General features: G+C 44.5%; 1 protein-coding gene across 1 annotated transcript in view; it reads left to right on the top strand.

The window, feature by feature from the left end:
• DPF3 (double PHD fingers 3) overlaps nucleotides 1-18,819 on the top strand; it is a 207,938-nt gene that overhangs the window by 148,343 nt on the left and 40,776 nt on the right. Inside the window, exons 6-7 of the mRNA XM_088670137.1 lie at nucleotides 1,924-2,002; nucleotides 8,379-8,516. Of these exons, the coding sequence (XP_088526263.1) occupies nucleotides 1,924-2,002; nucleotides 8,379-8,516 (217 nt within the window). The remainder of the gene's footprint in view (nucleotides 1-1,923; nucleotides 2,003-8,378; nucleotides 8,517-18,819) is intronic.

The raw sequence follows: 18,819 nt of genomic DNA, 5'->3' as shown, positions 1-18,819 counted from the left end.
GGAACAAGAAAAAAATTAGAAATCAACATGCATGAATGTGCTTGGGGCAAATTTTACTGAAAGCTCCAGGTTCAGACATTTTAATTTATGCATGTGCTTCGCTCTCTCCTATTTTAAACAAGGAGACTTTAAAGTGAAAACTTTGTGTGTAATGTAACTGTTGTTATAATTGCTACACTATTAACAATGCTATAACACTTTTGGATGTGTACAAAATGCTTAATACTGTAGTGCTCATTTCTTAGAGCATCTCTTTTCAGAGTGTATATCCTTTAAAAATCACATTCCCATTTTCACTTTGTTTCCTCCTGGTAATGAGGATTATATTGTATCCCTTGTGAAGTTTTAAAAAGAGATGGCTTGCATCAACCCCTGCTGGAGCATTGCTCCACAACATTGTGGAACAGAGCTGTTTGCAGGTGCTGGCTTAATGTACTGGAGCCCACCAGAGACATGGGCAAGAGGGAGAAAATTAGTCTCAGAGGGCTCTGCTAGTATTGGTGTATTGTGAACAATGGGTTAAATTACACAGTCTCATGTCTTGAGGAGTAAAGGTAAAGGTAAAGGGACCCCTGACCATTAGGTCCAGTCGTGACCGACTCTGGGGTTGCGGCGCTCATCTCGCATTATTGGCCGAGGGAGCCGGCGTACGGCTTCCAGGTCATGTGGCCAGCATGACAAAGCTGTTTCTGGCGAACCAGAGCAGCACACAAAAATGCCATTTACCTTCTCGCTATAGCGGTACCTATTTATCTACTTGCACTTTGATGTGCTTTCAAACTGCTAGGTTGGCAGGAGCTGAGACCGAGCAACGGGAGCTCACCCCGTCACGGGGATGCGAACCGCCGACCTTCTGATCAGCAAGCCCTAGGCTCAGTGGTTTAACCCACAGCGCCACCCGCGTCCCGTCTTGAGGAGTACCCCCCCCAATAATATGGCTGTCCTGAGATAAGGGTGTCAGGTGCACTGGGTTACCATAGCAACACTAGCAAGGCCAAGTGTATGACTAGCTGAGTCCTCCCATTGGTTCAGAAAATACACCTACATGTAGAGACTGTTTTAATAGTCTCTAGGCCTTTGCTTTCATTATGTCCTGTTGCATCTCCTGATGCTATCTTGTTTGCTGTCATGGTCTGACTATGAATCTGCAAGAGTCAGGGGGAGAGGCTGTAGGCTTTACACAGCAGTGTAAGCTAGCATGGTGATAGTGTTGGTCGATCTGTACTTATGTATCTTTACCTAGAACACCAGAAGAACTGCATACAGTAGATAGTAGTGCTTAGCTTTGTCTTGTGTCTGGAGACAATAAACACTTTTATTACTTTGAACTGTGTGGGGAAGGAGTTAACCGGGGACTGTGGAAGAAGCTGTTCTGCTGGGAGCAGGAAATCTCTGAAGACTCTGTCCAGCTGCACCAAAGTCAGAGGTTCTACACATATAGCACACCGTCCAGGCAAGAGGGCTTATCCCAGTTCAATGACATATTTCAGCCAGGCCAAAAAAGGGAAAAGTGGAGGTGGATGTGGAGCTGTGCCACTGAGCGTGTGGCCTTTGGAGGAGGCGTGGCTCGCAGAGAGTCCTGAGTGCCAGATAGGAAGACCTGGAAGGCCACATGTGGCCCCTAGCTCTGAGGTTCTCCACCCTTGTGCTATAAGAACATCAGCTATCATGAATACGTAGTAATTCCTCCACTAGTGTCAAAACAGGATTACGGTATTATTATTTTTGCTGGAGAACAGTTCACCCTGCTACTTTTTGGTTTTGTTCACATGATTTTTGTACCTGAACAGTACAGCAGCATCAGAAAACAAAACACTGGGTATTCCACTCTGGGGTAATTTTCATGGAGCTGTCCTGAGGACGCTCAAACCAGATTAATGTCTGGGTGGTGGCTGTTGCATTAACATCTTGGTTTATTTCTAGGCTCGGGGTTCTGGAGGTGGCAGGCGAAGGAATGATGTTTCTTCTATGGACGACCACGATAAACCTTACGTTTGTGACAGTAAGTAGCGTCCAGACCCTCCACTCTGCTTTCAGTCTGGTGCAGCAATCAAGACATAATCCATTCCTTTCCAGAAAATAAAACACATTTCACTGCTTTAGAATTTGCTAAGCTGCCACTCCCATCACTACTTGCCGTTACTATTTTTTGAGCGAGCGAGCGAGTGAAAATGAAACCCGTGGCAAGAGACCACATCACATCTCACCTCTTTCTTTCTCTTAGGCTCAGTTTCCCTCTCTGCTTCATTTGCGGCTTTCTATGCCTTGGTATCTATGTCCACCGCATGAGTCACTCTCTTTTCTTTTTGTGGTTCAGATAGGGCCACACTAAATGCTACATGGGAGATGCATGAACAGCCTCCCAGCATTCTTCTTCAAATGAAAAAATAGTTGTGGGTGGCTGCCAGTTGGAGCAGAGGTATGGTGAGGAGGGGAGAAGAAGCTGCTTCACCCACTCCCTTCCAGTCACATTTTTCTTCTTCTCAAAACTAGTCCCTTGCCTGCATTTCTATAGAGGGGGGGGGGGTGATTTTGGGCAGGAAAATGCCAGGAGGGGAAAGGGATGAAATAGCCCTTCATCCTCATGCTGTCCCTGTGCTGAAACTACCAGCCTCCTGTGGCTGCTTTCCATTAAAAAAGTACAAACTCTGCCTGAAAACTGTGATATGCATCGCTCATTTAACATCCAGCTCAACTCTGTGGTTAGAGATAAAAAGTATCACCTGAATACTTAGGTACTTTACAGGTATACAATTCCCTTTTCCCCAAAACATTTTTTTCCAGTCCAAAAGCAAAATCTCATGCTGCTCTTTCAACCCAGATTATGGGCACAACAACAGAATGTACTTTTATAACAAGAATACAAAGCTGAAATGAATGCACTGCAGCTAAAACATTATGTTGATTTTCCACATGGTCTAGTCCTTCCCCTGCCCACCCTTATACAGTAATACTCTTAAGAGGGTCCCTTCTGCAGTCTTCAGAGAGTGGCTGGAAGTGGGGAGGCAGAAAACGGCCCTCCTTTCCTTCCACTCTGCAGTTTTAATCTGAAATCTTAGGCGCAGTACTGTGCCCAGAGCTCATAAACTGTTCACATTAATGAAATTCCCTGTCGCAAAATGCGCCTAGAACAATGGGAGTTTCGAACACTGCGTGTACAGTATATGACTGAGCCCTGCTTGGGTTCTATCTCTGTTCTATGACAGACGCAGCAGAGAATGTAATTGAAATAAGCCACTCAGAATGAACTAGCTTTTTGTAGGAATTCCTATGTTTGCCATTACTGCCATTCTAACCCCTGCAAAAGCTCTGTTCATTGGCTTTTTATTGGCGATACTGTATTGTAATTGAGGACCTTCTCCCACCAATTTTAGAAGGCACATTAAGCACCACACATTTAATCTAATGACATCTCAACCAGGTAACTTGTGTCATAAGAGCTGTTTTTGAATAAACCAATGTCGAATTCAGTCTACGGAACTGCCTTTCATACGAATGCTTCCCTAACCTACCATGTGGTGTGACTGTTGCTCAAGGGGCTGGCCAGCTAGAAAAGGAAAGTTCAGAAAGGTGAAAGTATAAGAAGATCCCTGCTTGGATAAGAGCAGGCATCCCCAAACTGCGGCCCTCCAGATGTTTTGGCCTACAACTCCCATGATCCCTCACTAACAGGACCAGTGGTAGGGGAAGATGGGGATTGTAGTCCAAAACATCTGGAGGGCTGAAGTTTGGGGATGCCTGGGTAAGAGCAAAGCGCTCTTTAATTCAGGACCCTAGATGTGCCCGATAACAAGATTGCTATAAGCCAGAATGGTGGTGGGAGACTGGGAGCCCACTTTTTTATTTTTCTTATAACTAGTGAAGGGTTATATCACTTAATCTTATGATATTCTTATATCAATAAGAAGGGTGATGTGCTGTACATTCACATTCCTCAGTCTCCTCTTTCAATCTCTTCATCTCTTGCTCAGTTCAGTCTTTTCTGCCCATCCTGTTTCCCTTGGCAACATTGGCTGAACTGTCCAGATATTACGAGGGGCTTGTACGTTAGTCTCCTCTGTGTTTCATTTACTCAGTCGCTCTGATCCTTTCATTTTGGATACTAGGATCCAGTGCTTTTTTCTGGGAGTACTCAAAAGTACACAGTACCAACACCATTTTTTTTTCCTCCCAAATGTTAAAAGTGTGGCACTTACTGTAACAACTTCATGGTGAGAACTGGGACCTTTTCTTTTTCTTTCTTTTTTTAAAAGCACTGCTAGGATCCATGAGTTTAGTTTTCAAAATTAAACTGCAAAAATGTTGTTCGGAACAAAGGATAGGTTGGGTGAATGCTAACATGAAACTAGACTAAACTCACCTCTGCAATTACTTGCTTGGTTCAGTCTTCTCTTCCTGCCCTGTTTCCATTGATAACATTGGTGGAATTGCTCTGATATTACAGAGGGATTGTGAATTAAGTCTCCTCTGGATTTCATTGGCTTAGTTGCTCTAATGTTATAGAAAACCTGGGCTGATCAATGGCAATCTCCTTTACTGAAGTTCAGAAGGAAGGAAGGGTGAATGAATCCATATAATTAACAATAAATGAGGGCCTGTGTGGAAACAGATGTGAGATGACACAATAGCTGGTTTGAATTTCTACCCTAAACTCAGCTTTCCTTTGTGGAAAATCTTCAGTTAGTGAAACGTGCAGATACATTCCAAAGTTTATGCCAAGATGAGAAGACTGAACCAATGTGGCCCAGATCAGCATACTTTGTTGGAAGTGATTGCTCTGTGTGATATTGTGGAATCATTGTTTAATGCTTGTTACCTCTGGCTTCGTTCCACTTTCCTCCAACCACACCACAATAAAACTCTAAATATATTTTTTATTCCGCAGTTCTTACCATATTCTCCGCCAGCACCTGAATTTTGTTCTTTTCCTGTTTCACTCAGCAATTCCTTAAAAATAAGGAAGGTTCTTAGCTTGTTGTTTCGTGGCATTTAATGCTCCTGCTACTTCCATTTGTAGGAAAATTTGCACATTAATTAGCACAGTCCATCTATCTAAATCACTGATCAATTGACAGTCCGTGGGCAGCATCCAACCCTCACCTCATTTTTTGGTGCCTGTTCCCTGAGAGCTTGCTTTAAGAGCACCTGTTCCATCAGGCTGGAAACCAGGGCTGCAAAGGAACAATTGCTCTCAATATTTCCTTTGCAGCCCCAACATGCATTTGGCACTGAATGCAAGGCCCCCTGCTTTTGGCAGTGATAGGATCCATTCGGGAGCTAGGGCTACAAAGGAAAAATTGTGAGGACACTCTGAGGCTCTGGATTGCTCCATAGCAGCTTTGCTTATGCTGTGGCTGATGTCATATGACATCAGGTAAGTAACAGGTGCGTGTGGCCAGCTGAAAACAGCCTTGCGTTCTGGATTGCAAGGCCTGGCGGGTTTAATTAGCCTTAAGTCAGAGGTTCTGCACCCCTGCTTTAGACTTTTGTTCTCACTCACTTTAGTTTGAACGAGGTAGCTGTTAAATGAAGCTGAAGCCTGGGAAAATATTGAGCTCTGCAGACTACAGGTATTGTCCCTGGCAACTGTCCTAATAGCTTACTCTCAGCACACATGTGAGGTTTCTGATAATAGTCTTATACCTGTATAAATAAGAAAGGTAATATTAATTATACATTCAATACCTGACAGTTGCTTGACTGTAATAGTCTTATATAAATAAGAAAGGTAGTATTAATTATACATTCTAAACCTGTCAAATGGAACAGTGTGTATGATATGCATCAACATTCGTGTTTTAAATATGTCTAAGTTGTGCTTTGATCATTGCCCCTTACCATCCAGACCATTCATTTTTAAATTCTTTAAAAGAATAGCTGCGCTAAGATAGTTGCACCTCATCAGAATCTTTTTAAATAAGATGTTCTATTCTTTTCTTAATTCTGCCATAATCTAGCATTTCTTAGACCTCTAATTTAATGTCTTAAATTAGAAACATTCTGATATATTATCAAGCTTATTGACAGTATTCTTAGAACGTCTAGGGTAATAATCTTTCAAAATAGTTCCTGCACAGTTTTGTGCATCTCTCCCAATGTGGACGCTTGGTAGTTAAAACAGCCGGTTGTGTAAACAAAGAATGATGCTTTTTATCGACCTTATTCATCATGTCCTCATTTCCACATGGTGTTGACCTGCTAACATTTATTCCTGTTAGATATAGTACAACCTGACTCATTTAGTTTAAGAGGCAGGAACTGTAATGAGTTTTAAAGGCCTGCTAAAAACCGACTTGTTTAGCAGGCTTATTATTTCAATTAAGCAGTACATAATTTTTATGAAATAAATTATGCACTGGTCAGTTTTATTGTTGTGAGTTTTTTTAATTGTATATATATATGTACAGTATTAGTTGTGATTTTATAGTATATCTTATGCGAACTGCTTAGAGAGTGGTATATTAAGTGCTATATAAATATCACTACTAAATAATGATAATAACAACTACAACTAACTCTTAGTGCCAAAGCCAACAAACTGTTAGTGTCAAGTTCTCCCTTTTTTAAGGGAAATTCCATCATGCTGAATAGGCTTCCTCACGAGAAAAGGGAAAACTTGACAGCTATGGCCAAAGATTGCAATTTGCATGCCACCAGAGCTGCATTCAATTTGAGTTAATAGATAGTTTGCAGCATTGTAATTTCAGCTTGTTTGCCATAACCAGGATGGTTTTCCTCCAGGGCCTCAGCTCTCTCACTCAAGCCAGTTTCCATTGAGGTATAGATAGGCTGACATGACATCCAATGTTAGTTATAAAACAGGCCCATTAAAATCAATGGTCTCAAATTCATTGATTATAATGGGTCTACACACAATATGTGTGTGAGAGAGAGAAAGAGGAGAGAGAGAGGGAGGAAAAAAACCCCATTATCCACAGAGATGGCCTAAAAAGATTATAAGTACATGAACAAATATAATAATATAATTTCTAATATAAGTACAGATCATTTGTGTTCATAATAAGCTATTTTAACCTTTCTACATGCTTTAGTCTCTTCAATGGAAAACTAATGATTTTTTTTTAATGCTCACAAGCTAATACCCAGAAAGCAGTTTCTAATGGAAAAATATTTAAAATTGATAGACTATCAGCTTCAGCAGGGCATTTTTCCCTGGGAATTTTCTCGTTAACATGAATTCTGGGGCATCTGATCCCTAAATGCTGGCAGCTCGCTGTCCCTAGTCTGAAGAAGAGCTACCACAGCATGGCACTCAGCTGTGACCTTAACCGTGCAGCATCTAAATTTAAACCGAGACTGTATTCACACATAGATCATTCCATTTCCTCAGTGTTCCCTTAACTGTTAATTTCCGAATTATAGTTGAGCTTTCACAGGATGTAAAGCCACTTTTGGAAAACCAGTAGAAGATGGTGCATGTTTAATGCTCATTTGCATGTTAGTAGGTTGCAGGAAAAAATGGGTTTGCAGTAAAGGGATGGAATTTGGAGCAGTATACAGTTCTTTCCTGCTTTCACAGGGGAATCATGGGGGGAACAGATGCCTGCATGTGCACAGTGGTGGAGCTTCATGCTTTGGGGGCGGGGCTGGTGCCCGTTCTGGGGGCGGGGCATGTGTTCCGGGGGCGGGATGCACCTCCCGGAGGGGCGTACCACACGTTCTGGGGCGGGGTGCACGTTTTGGGGGCAGGGCGGATGCCCGCAATGGCGCCCCTTGGAGCCCGCCGCTCGGGGCAGCCCGTCCCCCCTGCCCCTATCTTCCTACGCCCCTGCATGTGCAGAAGGGGTGTGAGCATAGAAATATTGTCCAATGACGTTTGTTGTTGTGTCACACGGCACCCACTGGGTTTGAATGAAATTTAGCATGGCATGCTGGTATATTGGTCAAAAAGCCATACTGTAGTTCCATAGCATGACAGGTACTGTGGTGTGAAAGGAATGGTAGAAAATGGGACGGAAGTGCTAGTATTATAATCCAGAAAACCAATGCAATATTCCCCACATCTGAATGCACCCTGAGATACCTTTGGGGCTGATTCTTACTCTACATTTCATTCATTCAGCTATGCACTGCCCAGTGGGGAACATGTTTTCCTCAGACTTTCAGTCCATGTCTTGTTGCCTCTTCTGAGTGTTTTAAAAGAAATAGTTTACTTCAAACCTGACTGGAGGGACAGGTATTTTGTATGTGGGTATTTAGCCCTCAGTGAAGAGCTATCCCTCTGGTGTTATGAAATAGAAATAAACATCTGTTTGTCTGGGAAAGGCAGCAGCAGTGAGGAAATACTTAAGGCCACTTTAGTTGTTACTGATGTATCATTCTCTGTCTTCTGCTCTTTGTGTTTTCTCTGTTCACAGTCTGTGGAAAGCGCTACAAGAACAGGCCAGGATTGAGCTACCATTATGCTCACACCCACCTTGCTAGTGAGGAGGGGGATGATGCTCAAGAGCAGGAGACACGCTCCCCACCTGTCCACAGAAATGAAAATCACAAACGTGAGTAGAATATACATTTCCCTCCTCTTTCTGCCCACCCCCCTCCTTTGTGGAATGCTCCAAATCCACCATCTATTCTTCCTGGGCTACCTCCACCCTTGCATTTCAGCAGTGGCCACAATTACTTTGCTCCTCTGTGAATTATTGGGACCTGGGCTTTTAGAGGAGCTAATCAACTGCAGCTTTCCCAGGTGCTGAGCTCAGCTAGTCAAAAAATTCAGCTCCAAACCTCACATTAACTCTGCAGCAGGGCACTTTCCATCACTGCTCCCATGGGGCGAACATGTCGAGGGAAGACAAGCGGAAGGGGGGAACCGAATCTGCCCATTGTCAAGCTGTTTCACTGTGGTTCAGCTCTGAGAACAAGAAAACACACTTTTTATTATCTTCTATCTCTGTCTCTTTTCTTCTTGTTATTGTACAAAATTCACTGCACGTTTCCAATGTCTTTCTTATGTGACACATGATATGATCTCCATAAATATCAAGGGAGCAAGTCGGACACAAGGGCCTAGGCCTAGATCTGATAATATTTTCTGCTCCAGAAAGCCTCTGGATATTTCAAAAGGTAATGATGTCCCCCTCTCAACTCTTATTTGAAAGTCCTAAGACTACGGTAGTTATTGAGGGGATGCTGATTCTACTGCTGAACGAAAAGCCTGGACACACTTAATCTCTATCCGTGCTTTTAGACATATTGAGAGTCTTTTTTATTTTAAGTGTTGTATAGCTCTTATATGAAGAAAGGCTATAGTAGAATTTATTATAACTGGTGTGAAGTTGTACCGACAGTAACATCAAATCTTTGCTAGGATCAAACTATTATTAATGCTACAAATAAATTTGGAAGTACAGTGGTACCCCGCAAGACAAACGCCTCGCGCAACGGAAATATCACAAAACGAAAGCGTTTTGCAATTTTTTGGATGACTCACAAAACGAAGCCGTCTATGGCTGTTCTTCGCAAGACGAAGCAGCCTTGCGAGGGGAAGGGAAGCCGCTGCTGCTTACCTTTAGGACTCCACCGGTGAAATCCACGGCCACCGCTTCTGCCTCCTGCGGCGGCGCGGCGCTCATGGCAGCCTCCACAGCTCCAGCCTTGCCCTCCCCGGCGGCCATGGCAGCCTCCGCGGCTCCTCCGCGGCGGGATCTGGCAGGAGCAGCAGCAGCAGCGGGGCTCGCCAGGCGGCCCTTGGCGGGAACAGCAGCAGCGCCTGAAGGAGCGGAGGCTGCGACGGGAGGAGACCCCTGGCCCTCCTTTTGCTTCCCCCTCCCCAGAGCCTTGAAGACCTCCGGCCGTGGCGGGTGAGTCGGCACCCTTTTTTTGCGCTTCTTTCCCCCCCATAGGAACGCATGAATTAAATTTCAATGCATTCCTATGGGAAACCATGCTTCGCAAGACAAAATTATCGCAACACAAAATGACTTGTGGAACGAATTAATTTCCTCTTGCGAGGTACCACTGTACCAAAGTGCATTCCTCTTCATAGCAGGATAAACTGCCATAGCTTCTTACCAAGTTAAGGTTAGTAAGCCTCTCAAAGCATCGGTTACTAGTTTCTTTCTAGAGGCAGTGTGCTAAACTAGGTGACTGTTGAATTATATTTAATTGTAGGAATACAAGATGAAGCTGATGGACTGGACCAGGCGGTCAGTCTTGTCTTTCTTTCTTTTTTCTTTTAAAGCAGCAATTGATTGATTGATTGGAATATCAAAATATAGTTACCCGGTCATTAGCACCTAAAAGCAAACTACAAATATTCTCAAGGTGCCCTTTCAAATGTGCAATTCAGTTTGTCAAATAACTAAATGAGATTGTTCAGTTGTTCTTTTTAATAATTATCATTCATTTGCAATCGTATAAATTCCCTCAATTCATTGCATGTATCTTTCAAGAGGCTTCCATAGTAACAGCCCATCCATTTAAACAGAGACCCCTGTGCCTTATTGGGGGAAAAGACTATCCCCATATTTAGCATACAACTCATTCTCCTAACTCTATATCATAAAATATGTCATTTTCAAAGTTATCAACACTGCTAGGATTTTACACCTAACTGCATTTCTGCTAGTCCTGTGGCTATCAACAAATGGCAAACCATTTTACCGTGGTAGGACCTGAACCAATGGATTCAAGTTACAAGAGAGGAAATTCCGACTAAACATCAAGAATAGCTTTCCAGCAGTAAGAGCTGTTAGAGAGTGGAATAGTCTCCCTCAGGAGGTTGTGGACTCTCCTTCATTGGAAGTTTTTAAGCAGAGGTTGGATGGCCATCTCTCATGTATGATCTAGCTGAGATTCCTGCATTGCTGGTTGTTGAACTAGATGACCCCCAGGATCCTTTCCAACTGTATGATTCAATGGTTTCCATTTCCTCTCTATTTTTCTAAATAGCTCAAGATCGCCTGTGATCTTCATTTCCTTAATCAGGATTTCATTCCAATACATTTGTACATTAGGACAATCCCATGCACCATATTATGTATCTAGCCTGTCCTAGTATTCCAACAGTGTGAATTATTACAAGAGTGCAGGTGTTTTTTCCTTGAATTGCCACAGCACCACACGCCACCAAGCAAATATTTTGAGGCAATTCTCCATTAAACTGAAGCATGGTGTTAAACGTAGAGTTCGCCCTCATATAGAAATCCAAATATTGACTTCTATCTCCTTATTCAAATCCTTGTTTCATTTAACGCAGTGAGATTTTGATTTTAATTACCACAAGCTCTAGCGGTAGTAGTTATTTGTGTGCATGTTTATCCTTCTTTTATGTCCATCTTCCACCTTACTGGTCTGTGATTAAAAACATTTCACAAATTGTTCCAGTGATGGGGAAGGGAGATGTTAATGTCAACACAGCTGGTTCCCCCCAATGTACAGAACCACCACCCTTAAGCTTGCTCCGGGAAATTAAGTCAAGTTGTTTCTCAACCACCTCTGCTACATTCTCAAGCGATGGGGATTGCTGAGCATCAAGGGTGCTATCAGACTCACTAGAAAATGATTGTGTTCTTCCTTTTGTGTCTTCCATCATACTGTGAGTCGCAGCACAGTAAACAACACAAACACACTCAACTCTATACAACTATGTTAAAGGTAAAGGGACCCCTGACCATTAGGTCCAGTCGTGACCGACTCTGGGGCTGCGGCGCTCATCTCGCTCTATTGGCCAAGGGAGCCGGCGTACAGCTTCCAGGTCATGTGGCCAGCATGACTAAGCCACTTCTGGCGAACCAGAGCAGCACACGGAAATGCCGTTCACCTTCCTGCCAGAGCAGTACCTATTTATCTACTTGCACTTTGAGGTGCTTTCGAACTGCTAGGTTGGCAGGAGCAGGGACCGAACAACGGGAGCTCACCCCCTCCCGGGGATTTGAACCACCGACCTTCTGATCGGCAAGCCCTAGGCTCTGTGATTTAACCCACAGCGCCACCCACATCCCTACAACTATGTAGCAGGGGCATTTCAGGCTAGCCCTGCACCATAATTCCATGTGGCATTATGCATGCTGTCGGCAGGATGACTCTGAGGGAAGCTGCTTGTCTTTCACCCTTCCTCACCCTTAGGCTAGGCAGTGGCTTAAAGCCATATTAATTCCTTTAACATTTGTTAATCGCTCTGAGATTTAGATGCTTAAGAGGGAAGTTTCCCCACCCCCACCCCTTTTCAAATGACTGGCTGCTACTCACAGTAGGAAGAGTAGTACCAGAAGTAACACAGAAATCCTCGTAGGCATTCTCTGCTGAGAGGGGAGCTCTGGCGGCTCAGTGATAGCAGTGCCCCACTTGCGTTGCAGGAAGCTGCAGGATCAGGCTGGGCTGGGCTTTGCAAACCACCCACACTACCCCCTGTCACTGTTGCTGCTGAAAACAAAAGAATTAAGCGTGTGACATTTTTGGTCAGGTGTAAAGGTGGGGGTTTCACAGGGGGTGGCAGGTAGGTGGAGCTGGTGAGTGACAGTGGGCAATTATTATTATTATTATTATTATTATTATTATTATTATTATTATTATTATTAAACCTCCTCCTCCGCCTCCTCTGAGTGGCTTCCAGCACATATAAAAACATAATAAAACATAGTCCAAGCTACTTATATACACAAACACACACAGTCTTTTAACCATCCTATTCCCAAGTGTTTTAGGGCTTTAACAGTGAGATCTAGGACTTTCAATTGGACTCAAAACTAGTCCAGCAGTTGATAAAGTAGATTAACATACTCCAAAAGACCAGCTGCTGCATGCTGTCCCATCCGAAGTGCCCATATCCTCTTCACAAGAAATGAGACAAACCAAATGACAGCTTGTTGCCTTTTAAGGATAGCCTGTCACAGTGCACAGAGTTGCAATGGGGCAGTTAAACATCATAGGGAGCCATATCCCGTAGCCCAACAGGGTGGCATAGCTCACCTGCCTTATGAAAGCCAAGCGCCTGTCTTTTGCCTACCCTGCTTTCATCCTTTCAGTGATTTGCACTGTTCCAGCAGGAACATGGCCATTCAGGCCTGTTGCAGCTGCTATCCCTCTATGTTCACACAGCCTTTGCCTTGAACCCAGCTGCCCACAGCACTTAGGTGCACCATGCCACCCCCTGTCACAAGTCCCTTCCTATTTCCCCGTCACCTCTAGCTCCTTATCTCTTCCTTCCTTTCCCCTACATGCTGTATCTGCTGTATCGGCATTTAACCCTTTCTTAGCTTCTTGAATTGCCTGCGGCTGTGTTAACCACAGCCCCATTTCCTCTACCTTGAGCTTTCCTTCCAGGTCTTGCTCTTCCTCTGGACTGGCTCTATCCACATATCTTCTCTGGCTGGCTCTATCCACATATCCCCATAAGAAGATGCCTGAGGTGGGCCACTTCACCAGGTGTAGTGGTAGGGTTGGCCCTGAGGTTGCTTCTGATGGCTTCTGCAGCTCCTCAAAAGCCTTCTGTTCTTGGCCCAGTTCTGATCAACTTAGCTTTCATGTGAGATGGGAGAGCAGGACTGAGTCTGGCCCCCCCCCCCCCTGTTCACAATGAAAGCATTTCTCACTTGATGTTTATGCATGAGCATCTCACCGGCAAAGTACCTACAGGCAAAAAAATCCAGGCTTAAACAAAATTATTTGCAACTACAGATGTTAAGTCTTTCGTGCAGAGATCCTACACCTATTGGATACCCGTGCCTGGATATCTGGCAGGCCTAGAGGTGCTCATGGTGGGTTGCGTCAGCAGCCACAATCTGCTCTCCCACCTTATGCAGCAGGAAATTTATTAGAACTGGTAAAAAGTATGATCTGGGAACAGGATTTTAAATAGTGCGCTCTTTCAGTCACTCAGACGATCGCCTGCCCCCCTGCAGGCCAAAACCTGGCTCCTCTTTGAATGTCTCTTTACAGCCTGAAAACCTCTCTTCTTTCACTTATCAGGATTTAATTTATGTTGCCATCCATCTTTCATGTGGATGCTAATTGTTCATATTGCCAAGACATAGTTGTTAAGTGGTGCCTTTGTACGCAGGGAGGAGGCAGGGAAAGCCAGAATGCCAGACCCATCCACTCCCTAAGTTGGGTGCGCGTTGTGAATCAGATCTGACAGGTCCACAAGGTCACAAGGTCTGGACTTCAAGAATCCTCTCTGTATGGCTCTTGGGAAGGGAAGTGGAGGGGGGATGTTAATCCATATGACTAATCTGCAGCCTTATGAAATGCCTGGAAAGGCAAAATGCACGGTAAATGGCAGGCCGTGATAATTTCCCCAGCTACATGGGACAGAAATTCAAGAAGCGCAGTTTAATGAATGCAAAATAAACCCAGAGTAGGTTGTGACATGTGGGGGGTGGTGGAAGATAGATCATTGCCACAGTCCTGGATTCTTGCTTATTTCCTTCCTCCTAGTTCATCCATGTCTCCTGTTCAAGCATCTCTTCACAGCAGTATCTGTGGTAATAATAGGCTGGTGCGGAATCTGCCAAAATCAGATATAGATTTGCTGCCTGGTGTCAGCTGCTGGAAGAAAAACATTTCTTCCTTTTTTTATATCCCCCATTCTGGCCACTGTGGATGTCTAAAAAGTATATTTCCCAAGGACTCTGGAGAAAATGTTTGTCAGGGCATCCTCATTTGAACTGACTGGCTTCCAAAAGGTCTGCATCATAAAACAACAGAGAGTCCAAAATGGGATGTTAAATTTGCCCCATCTATACCATCCTTCAGGTACCTTGGATGCCAAAACCAGGGATTAGGCCTGGTTTTGGCACAGAAACTGCCTTCATCACCCTGTATGATTACCTCTGTTGGGAGAGAGACAGGGGAAATGTGTCCCTGTTAATTCTCCTCAACATCTCAGCAGTTTTCAATACAATTGACCATGGTCTCCTTCTGGAGGGATGAGTGGCAGCACTTTGCAGTGGTTCTGGTCCTACTCGAATTGTTGTTTCCAGAGGGTGATGCTTGGGGAGTGCTCTTTGGTCCCAGGGAGCTTTCAATGTGGGGTTCCTCAGAGTTCAGTTGATCTCCTATGCTGCTTAACATCTACATGAAACTGCTGAGTGGGGTTATGCAGAGTACGTTGTCAGCAATATGCTGACCTCACCCAGCTGAGCACTCCTTCTCCTTTACGTCTTCAGGTGTGGCAGTGGAGGTGCTGGACTGTTGTCTTGCCTTGGTAATGGACTGGATGAGAGTCAACCAAGTGAAGCTCAATCCAGATAAGACTTGAGACACTGTTAGTGGGTGCTTCTCTAGACCAGATGAGTGGGAGGTTTCCTACTCTTGATGCTGCTACATTCCCTCTGAAGGAGCAGGCATGTAGCTTGAGGGTACTTTTGGGTCCTTTGCTGTTGTTTGAGGCTCAAGTGGCCTCAGTGGCGCAGAATGCCTTTCATCAGATTCAGCTGCTGGCCCAGCTGTGCCTCTGTCTGGACTCTGGACAGGAATAGCCCAACTTCTGGTAACCTAGGTTAGATTACTGCAACATGTTCTATGTAGGGCTGCCTCTGAAGATAGTTCAGAACCTTCAGGTGGTGCAGAATTCATTGGCCAGGTTGCTCACTGGGGCAATATGGTCTGAGCATATTACACTTATCCTGGCCCGACTGCACTGTCTGCCAGGGCCGTCTTAAGCATACCCGGCGCCCTGGTGTGACGGATCCCTCCGGCACCCCGCCCCCACCCCGTTTACCAGCGTGGCTGGCACAGCTATACTGTGCCACGCAGCTTGCCATTGAACATCTGAGAGGCGCGCTTGGGGCAGCCTCAGCCGTGCCTCTCAGTGGGCGCAGCGGTGCCCCTGGTGGCCTGGCGCCCTGCGCCACCGGACCCGGGCCTAGAGACGGCCCTGCTGTCTGCCAATTATTTTCTGGGCCCAATTAAAAGTGCTGGTTTTTACTTATAAAGCCTTAAACAGCTCAGGACCACAATACCTCAAGGACCGCCTCTCCCCATGTGAACCCACCCAGACCCTGCAATCATCTGAAGCCCTTCTTATGCCTCCTCCACAAGAGGTCCAGAGGGCAGCAACACAAGACCAGTCTTTAAATCGGCCTTGCCACTTCAAGAAATGGAGACAGCATGTTATTTTTGGCGTGTATAATATTTTTCATAAAGGTTTTTGCAAGGGTCTACAAAAGAGTGAGAGTGTGACTATTCATACTGCATAGTCATAGATAACTCCAACAATGCTAACTGCTCCTGATTTTTTGCCCTACTTTCTACTACACTGGTTATAAATATATTTGTCCATTGTCCTATTAGCAGCATTCTGTGCCTAATGCTACTGCCATCCCAACTGTTCATGGCAATATGCAGCATCTGAATGCACAATCTGTGCTGAAGTGTATGACTAGCATATAGGACTCTCCTGCTAATAGAAGCTAGACACATTTCCGCATTGTGGAACTCAAGACCATAAAGTCCAAGTAAGACTTCCAGTAGGCTTGGGAATGCCTCATTTTACCCCAAATACTTGGCATGGAATTTTTAACCGCTCCATGTACAGGGCAAAGGGCTGTTATCTTTTTTGTTTCTCAGTCCTATCATCCATTGTGTTCCTTTGCCCACTGGGACAAGGAGGTCTTCAAGTCTGCCATGCAAAAGTCAGTGCAGATGAGTAAAATAGCCCGGGGGGGGGGGGCGGACACCTGAGATCAGCCATGTATTTTCTCCTGATGCATCAGAAACTTTCTGTGCTTATCTGTAGTGTCGGAGGAGGGATGCCAACCCTACTGGAAGCCGTCTTGTAAATTGCCTTGCATAGTGGTTAATTTGGACCTGGACAGATTAAAATTAAATAAAATTGGAACCTCTCCGCTGATCAGCTGGTGTCAGTTTTAGATCTGAAGCATAATTTGATTCCTAGTCTCCAGAAATGGGAAAAAAAATATATGATGCCTTTATCCCACTGGATCCCAAGCTACCCCCCCCCCCGAATTTCCCATGCAAAATCTCCTTTGAAACTTCTTAACTTTTATTTTCATCTAAGCAGGAGGCTATGGATGAATAAATAAATCAAGACAGCTTCTCAGTGGGAGAGAAACTATTTGTTCCTCACACCAAGCACCAGCTATTTGGAATGCTGCACGAGGGGCACCCCCCCCCCCAGTGGTATTTTCTCCTTGGTCAATGGCCGGAAGTATATTTGAATGCAAAGAGTGTTTTCCCTTGCCTTCCTTGAGGAGGGTGACAGCAGCGTCTTTTCACTGAACACAGTATCACGTTATCGTGATTATTATTTATATTTTTATCCCACCTTCAGTCCATTTACCCCTCCTACTGGATGTTAGGGAAAGAGGAGTACATATGTTGCTCTGAGGCAAAATGAAGGTGACCTGTTCTATGTGTAGACCAGGTCTTCTAGACAGATCCCATAAACTGCACACTTTCCCTTCTACATTTGCTGGAAGGACAACCGTGACCTCTGCACCAAGAGACGCTTCCCTTGGGAACAGAGGTGATTGCAAATCAGCTGGAGTGGAGGGGATAATCAGAGCAATTTCAAAACCATTTGTGAAATCAGGCCACTACAAAGACTTACATCTTGAGCCAATGTTCTTAAAAACAGGAGCAGAGAAATGCAATGTTGGAAGCATCTGGGGGTGGGGGTGGGGGAAAGAGGGGGGGGGGACTCCTTTTGAATGAATACAAAATGTCTTAAGTTTTGTGTAAGCTGCATCTGGATTGTCCTTCGGCACTCTGACCAATTTATACTGCCTTCTATGTCTTGTTTCAGTCCACACCTTTATTGTGTGCAAAGAATAAAAAAATAAAACCAAAAAAATGTAATGGCCTGTGCAATGAACCATTCCCTTTGAAACCCACCCGCAATGACTTTCTCCATTTCTCATTAAATGTTGGGAATAAGCCAGCCGGAGGTGGACGCGTCTCCAGCAGGGATTCAATCTCTCATTCTGTTAGCGCAAGGCGCTTCCAAGAAGCATGTCTCCCCTCTGCCGTTTTTCTGCTGCTCTTCCTTTCCCATTTATTAGTTGATGCAAATTGGTGACTTTTTCCCTTTTAATTTCTCATTTCTTGAATCCCACCTCTTCCTTGCAAACTTGCTTTTGAACGGGAAAACAAGGGGCCACAAATCAGCTCTTTACACTTGAGAGATAGGGTAATAACAGGTGGCAAGACTAGAGGCAGCAGGAGCCTGGGATTCTGGTTGTCATGGAAACATGTCAGACCTGCAGAGAGATGAGCTCTGTCAGCAGTAGAGGGGGGGAAAGGAACAGCTCAGTGCCACTTACCCTATAGGTTCAGACTGTATGTCAGCCATCCCTCCGAGGGATGAAGGCTTGGAAATATGTGGAAACAGGGAAGCCAAATTCTGAACACAAGATTTGAACTGCAAAGAAGAGGGCTCAAGGGCGCAGGACAGAGAAGCTCTCAGCCTAGGCCTCAAACAAAGAGCTTTTGTTTTCTCATAACTAAATGCAGGGGCTTCATTCTCCCCGGTGCTTTTTTGACTTGAGGTGCCAGCACAAAGGACTGTAGTGGCTATAAGACGCAGAATAAGCAGATAACCAAAATCTCATGCAGCCCATTGTATTATATTGTTATCCTTAATTGTTTCAAATAGCACTTTTATTTAACGTGAGTCAAGTGCTTGGCAATCTTTATTGTTATTTGGAAGCCTTACTGCACAATCTCTGCCTGGCGCTGATGGTAGATTTCCTGATTTGGGATGTGAATTGTCTTCTAGAGTAGAGTCATAAAGCTTAATTTGGAGTAAAAAAATAACTCCAGTTTAAACCAGTGCTGGCATCCCTGCACACACCCTTTGATGGAGTTAGAATATTTACATCAAGAGGTTCAGCCATT

Source organism: Zootoca vivipara, chromosome 1 (assembly GCF_965207765.1).
Source record: "Zootoca vivipara chromosome 1, rZooViv2.hap1.1, whole genome shotgun sequence".
In the NCBI taxonomy this organism is placed as follows: Eukaryota; Metazoa; Chordata; class Lepidosauria; order Squamata; family Lacertidae; genus Zootoca; species Zootoca vivipara.
This window is presented reverse-complemented; position numbering and strand designations above follow the sequence as displayed.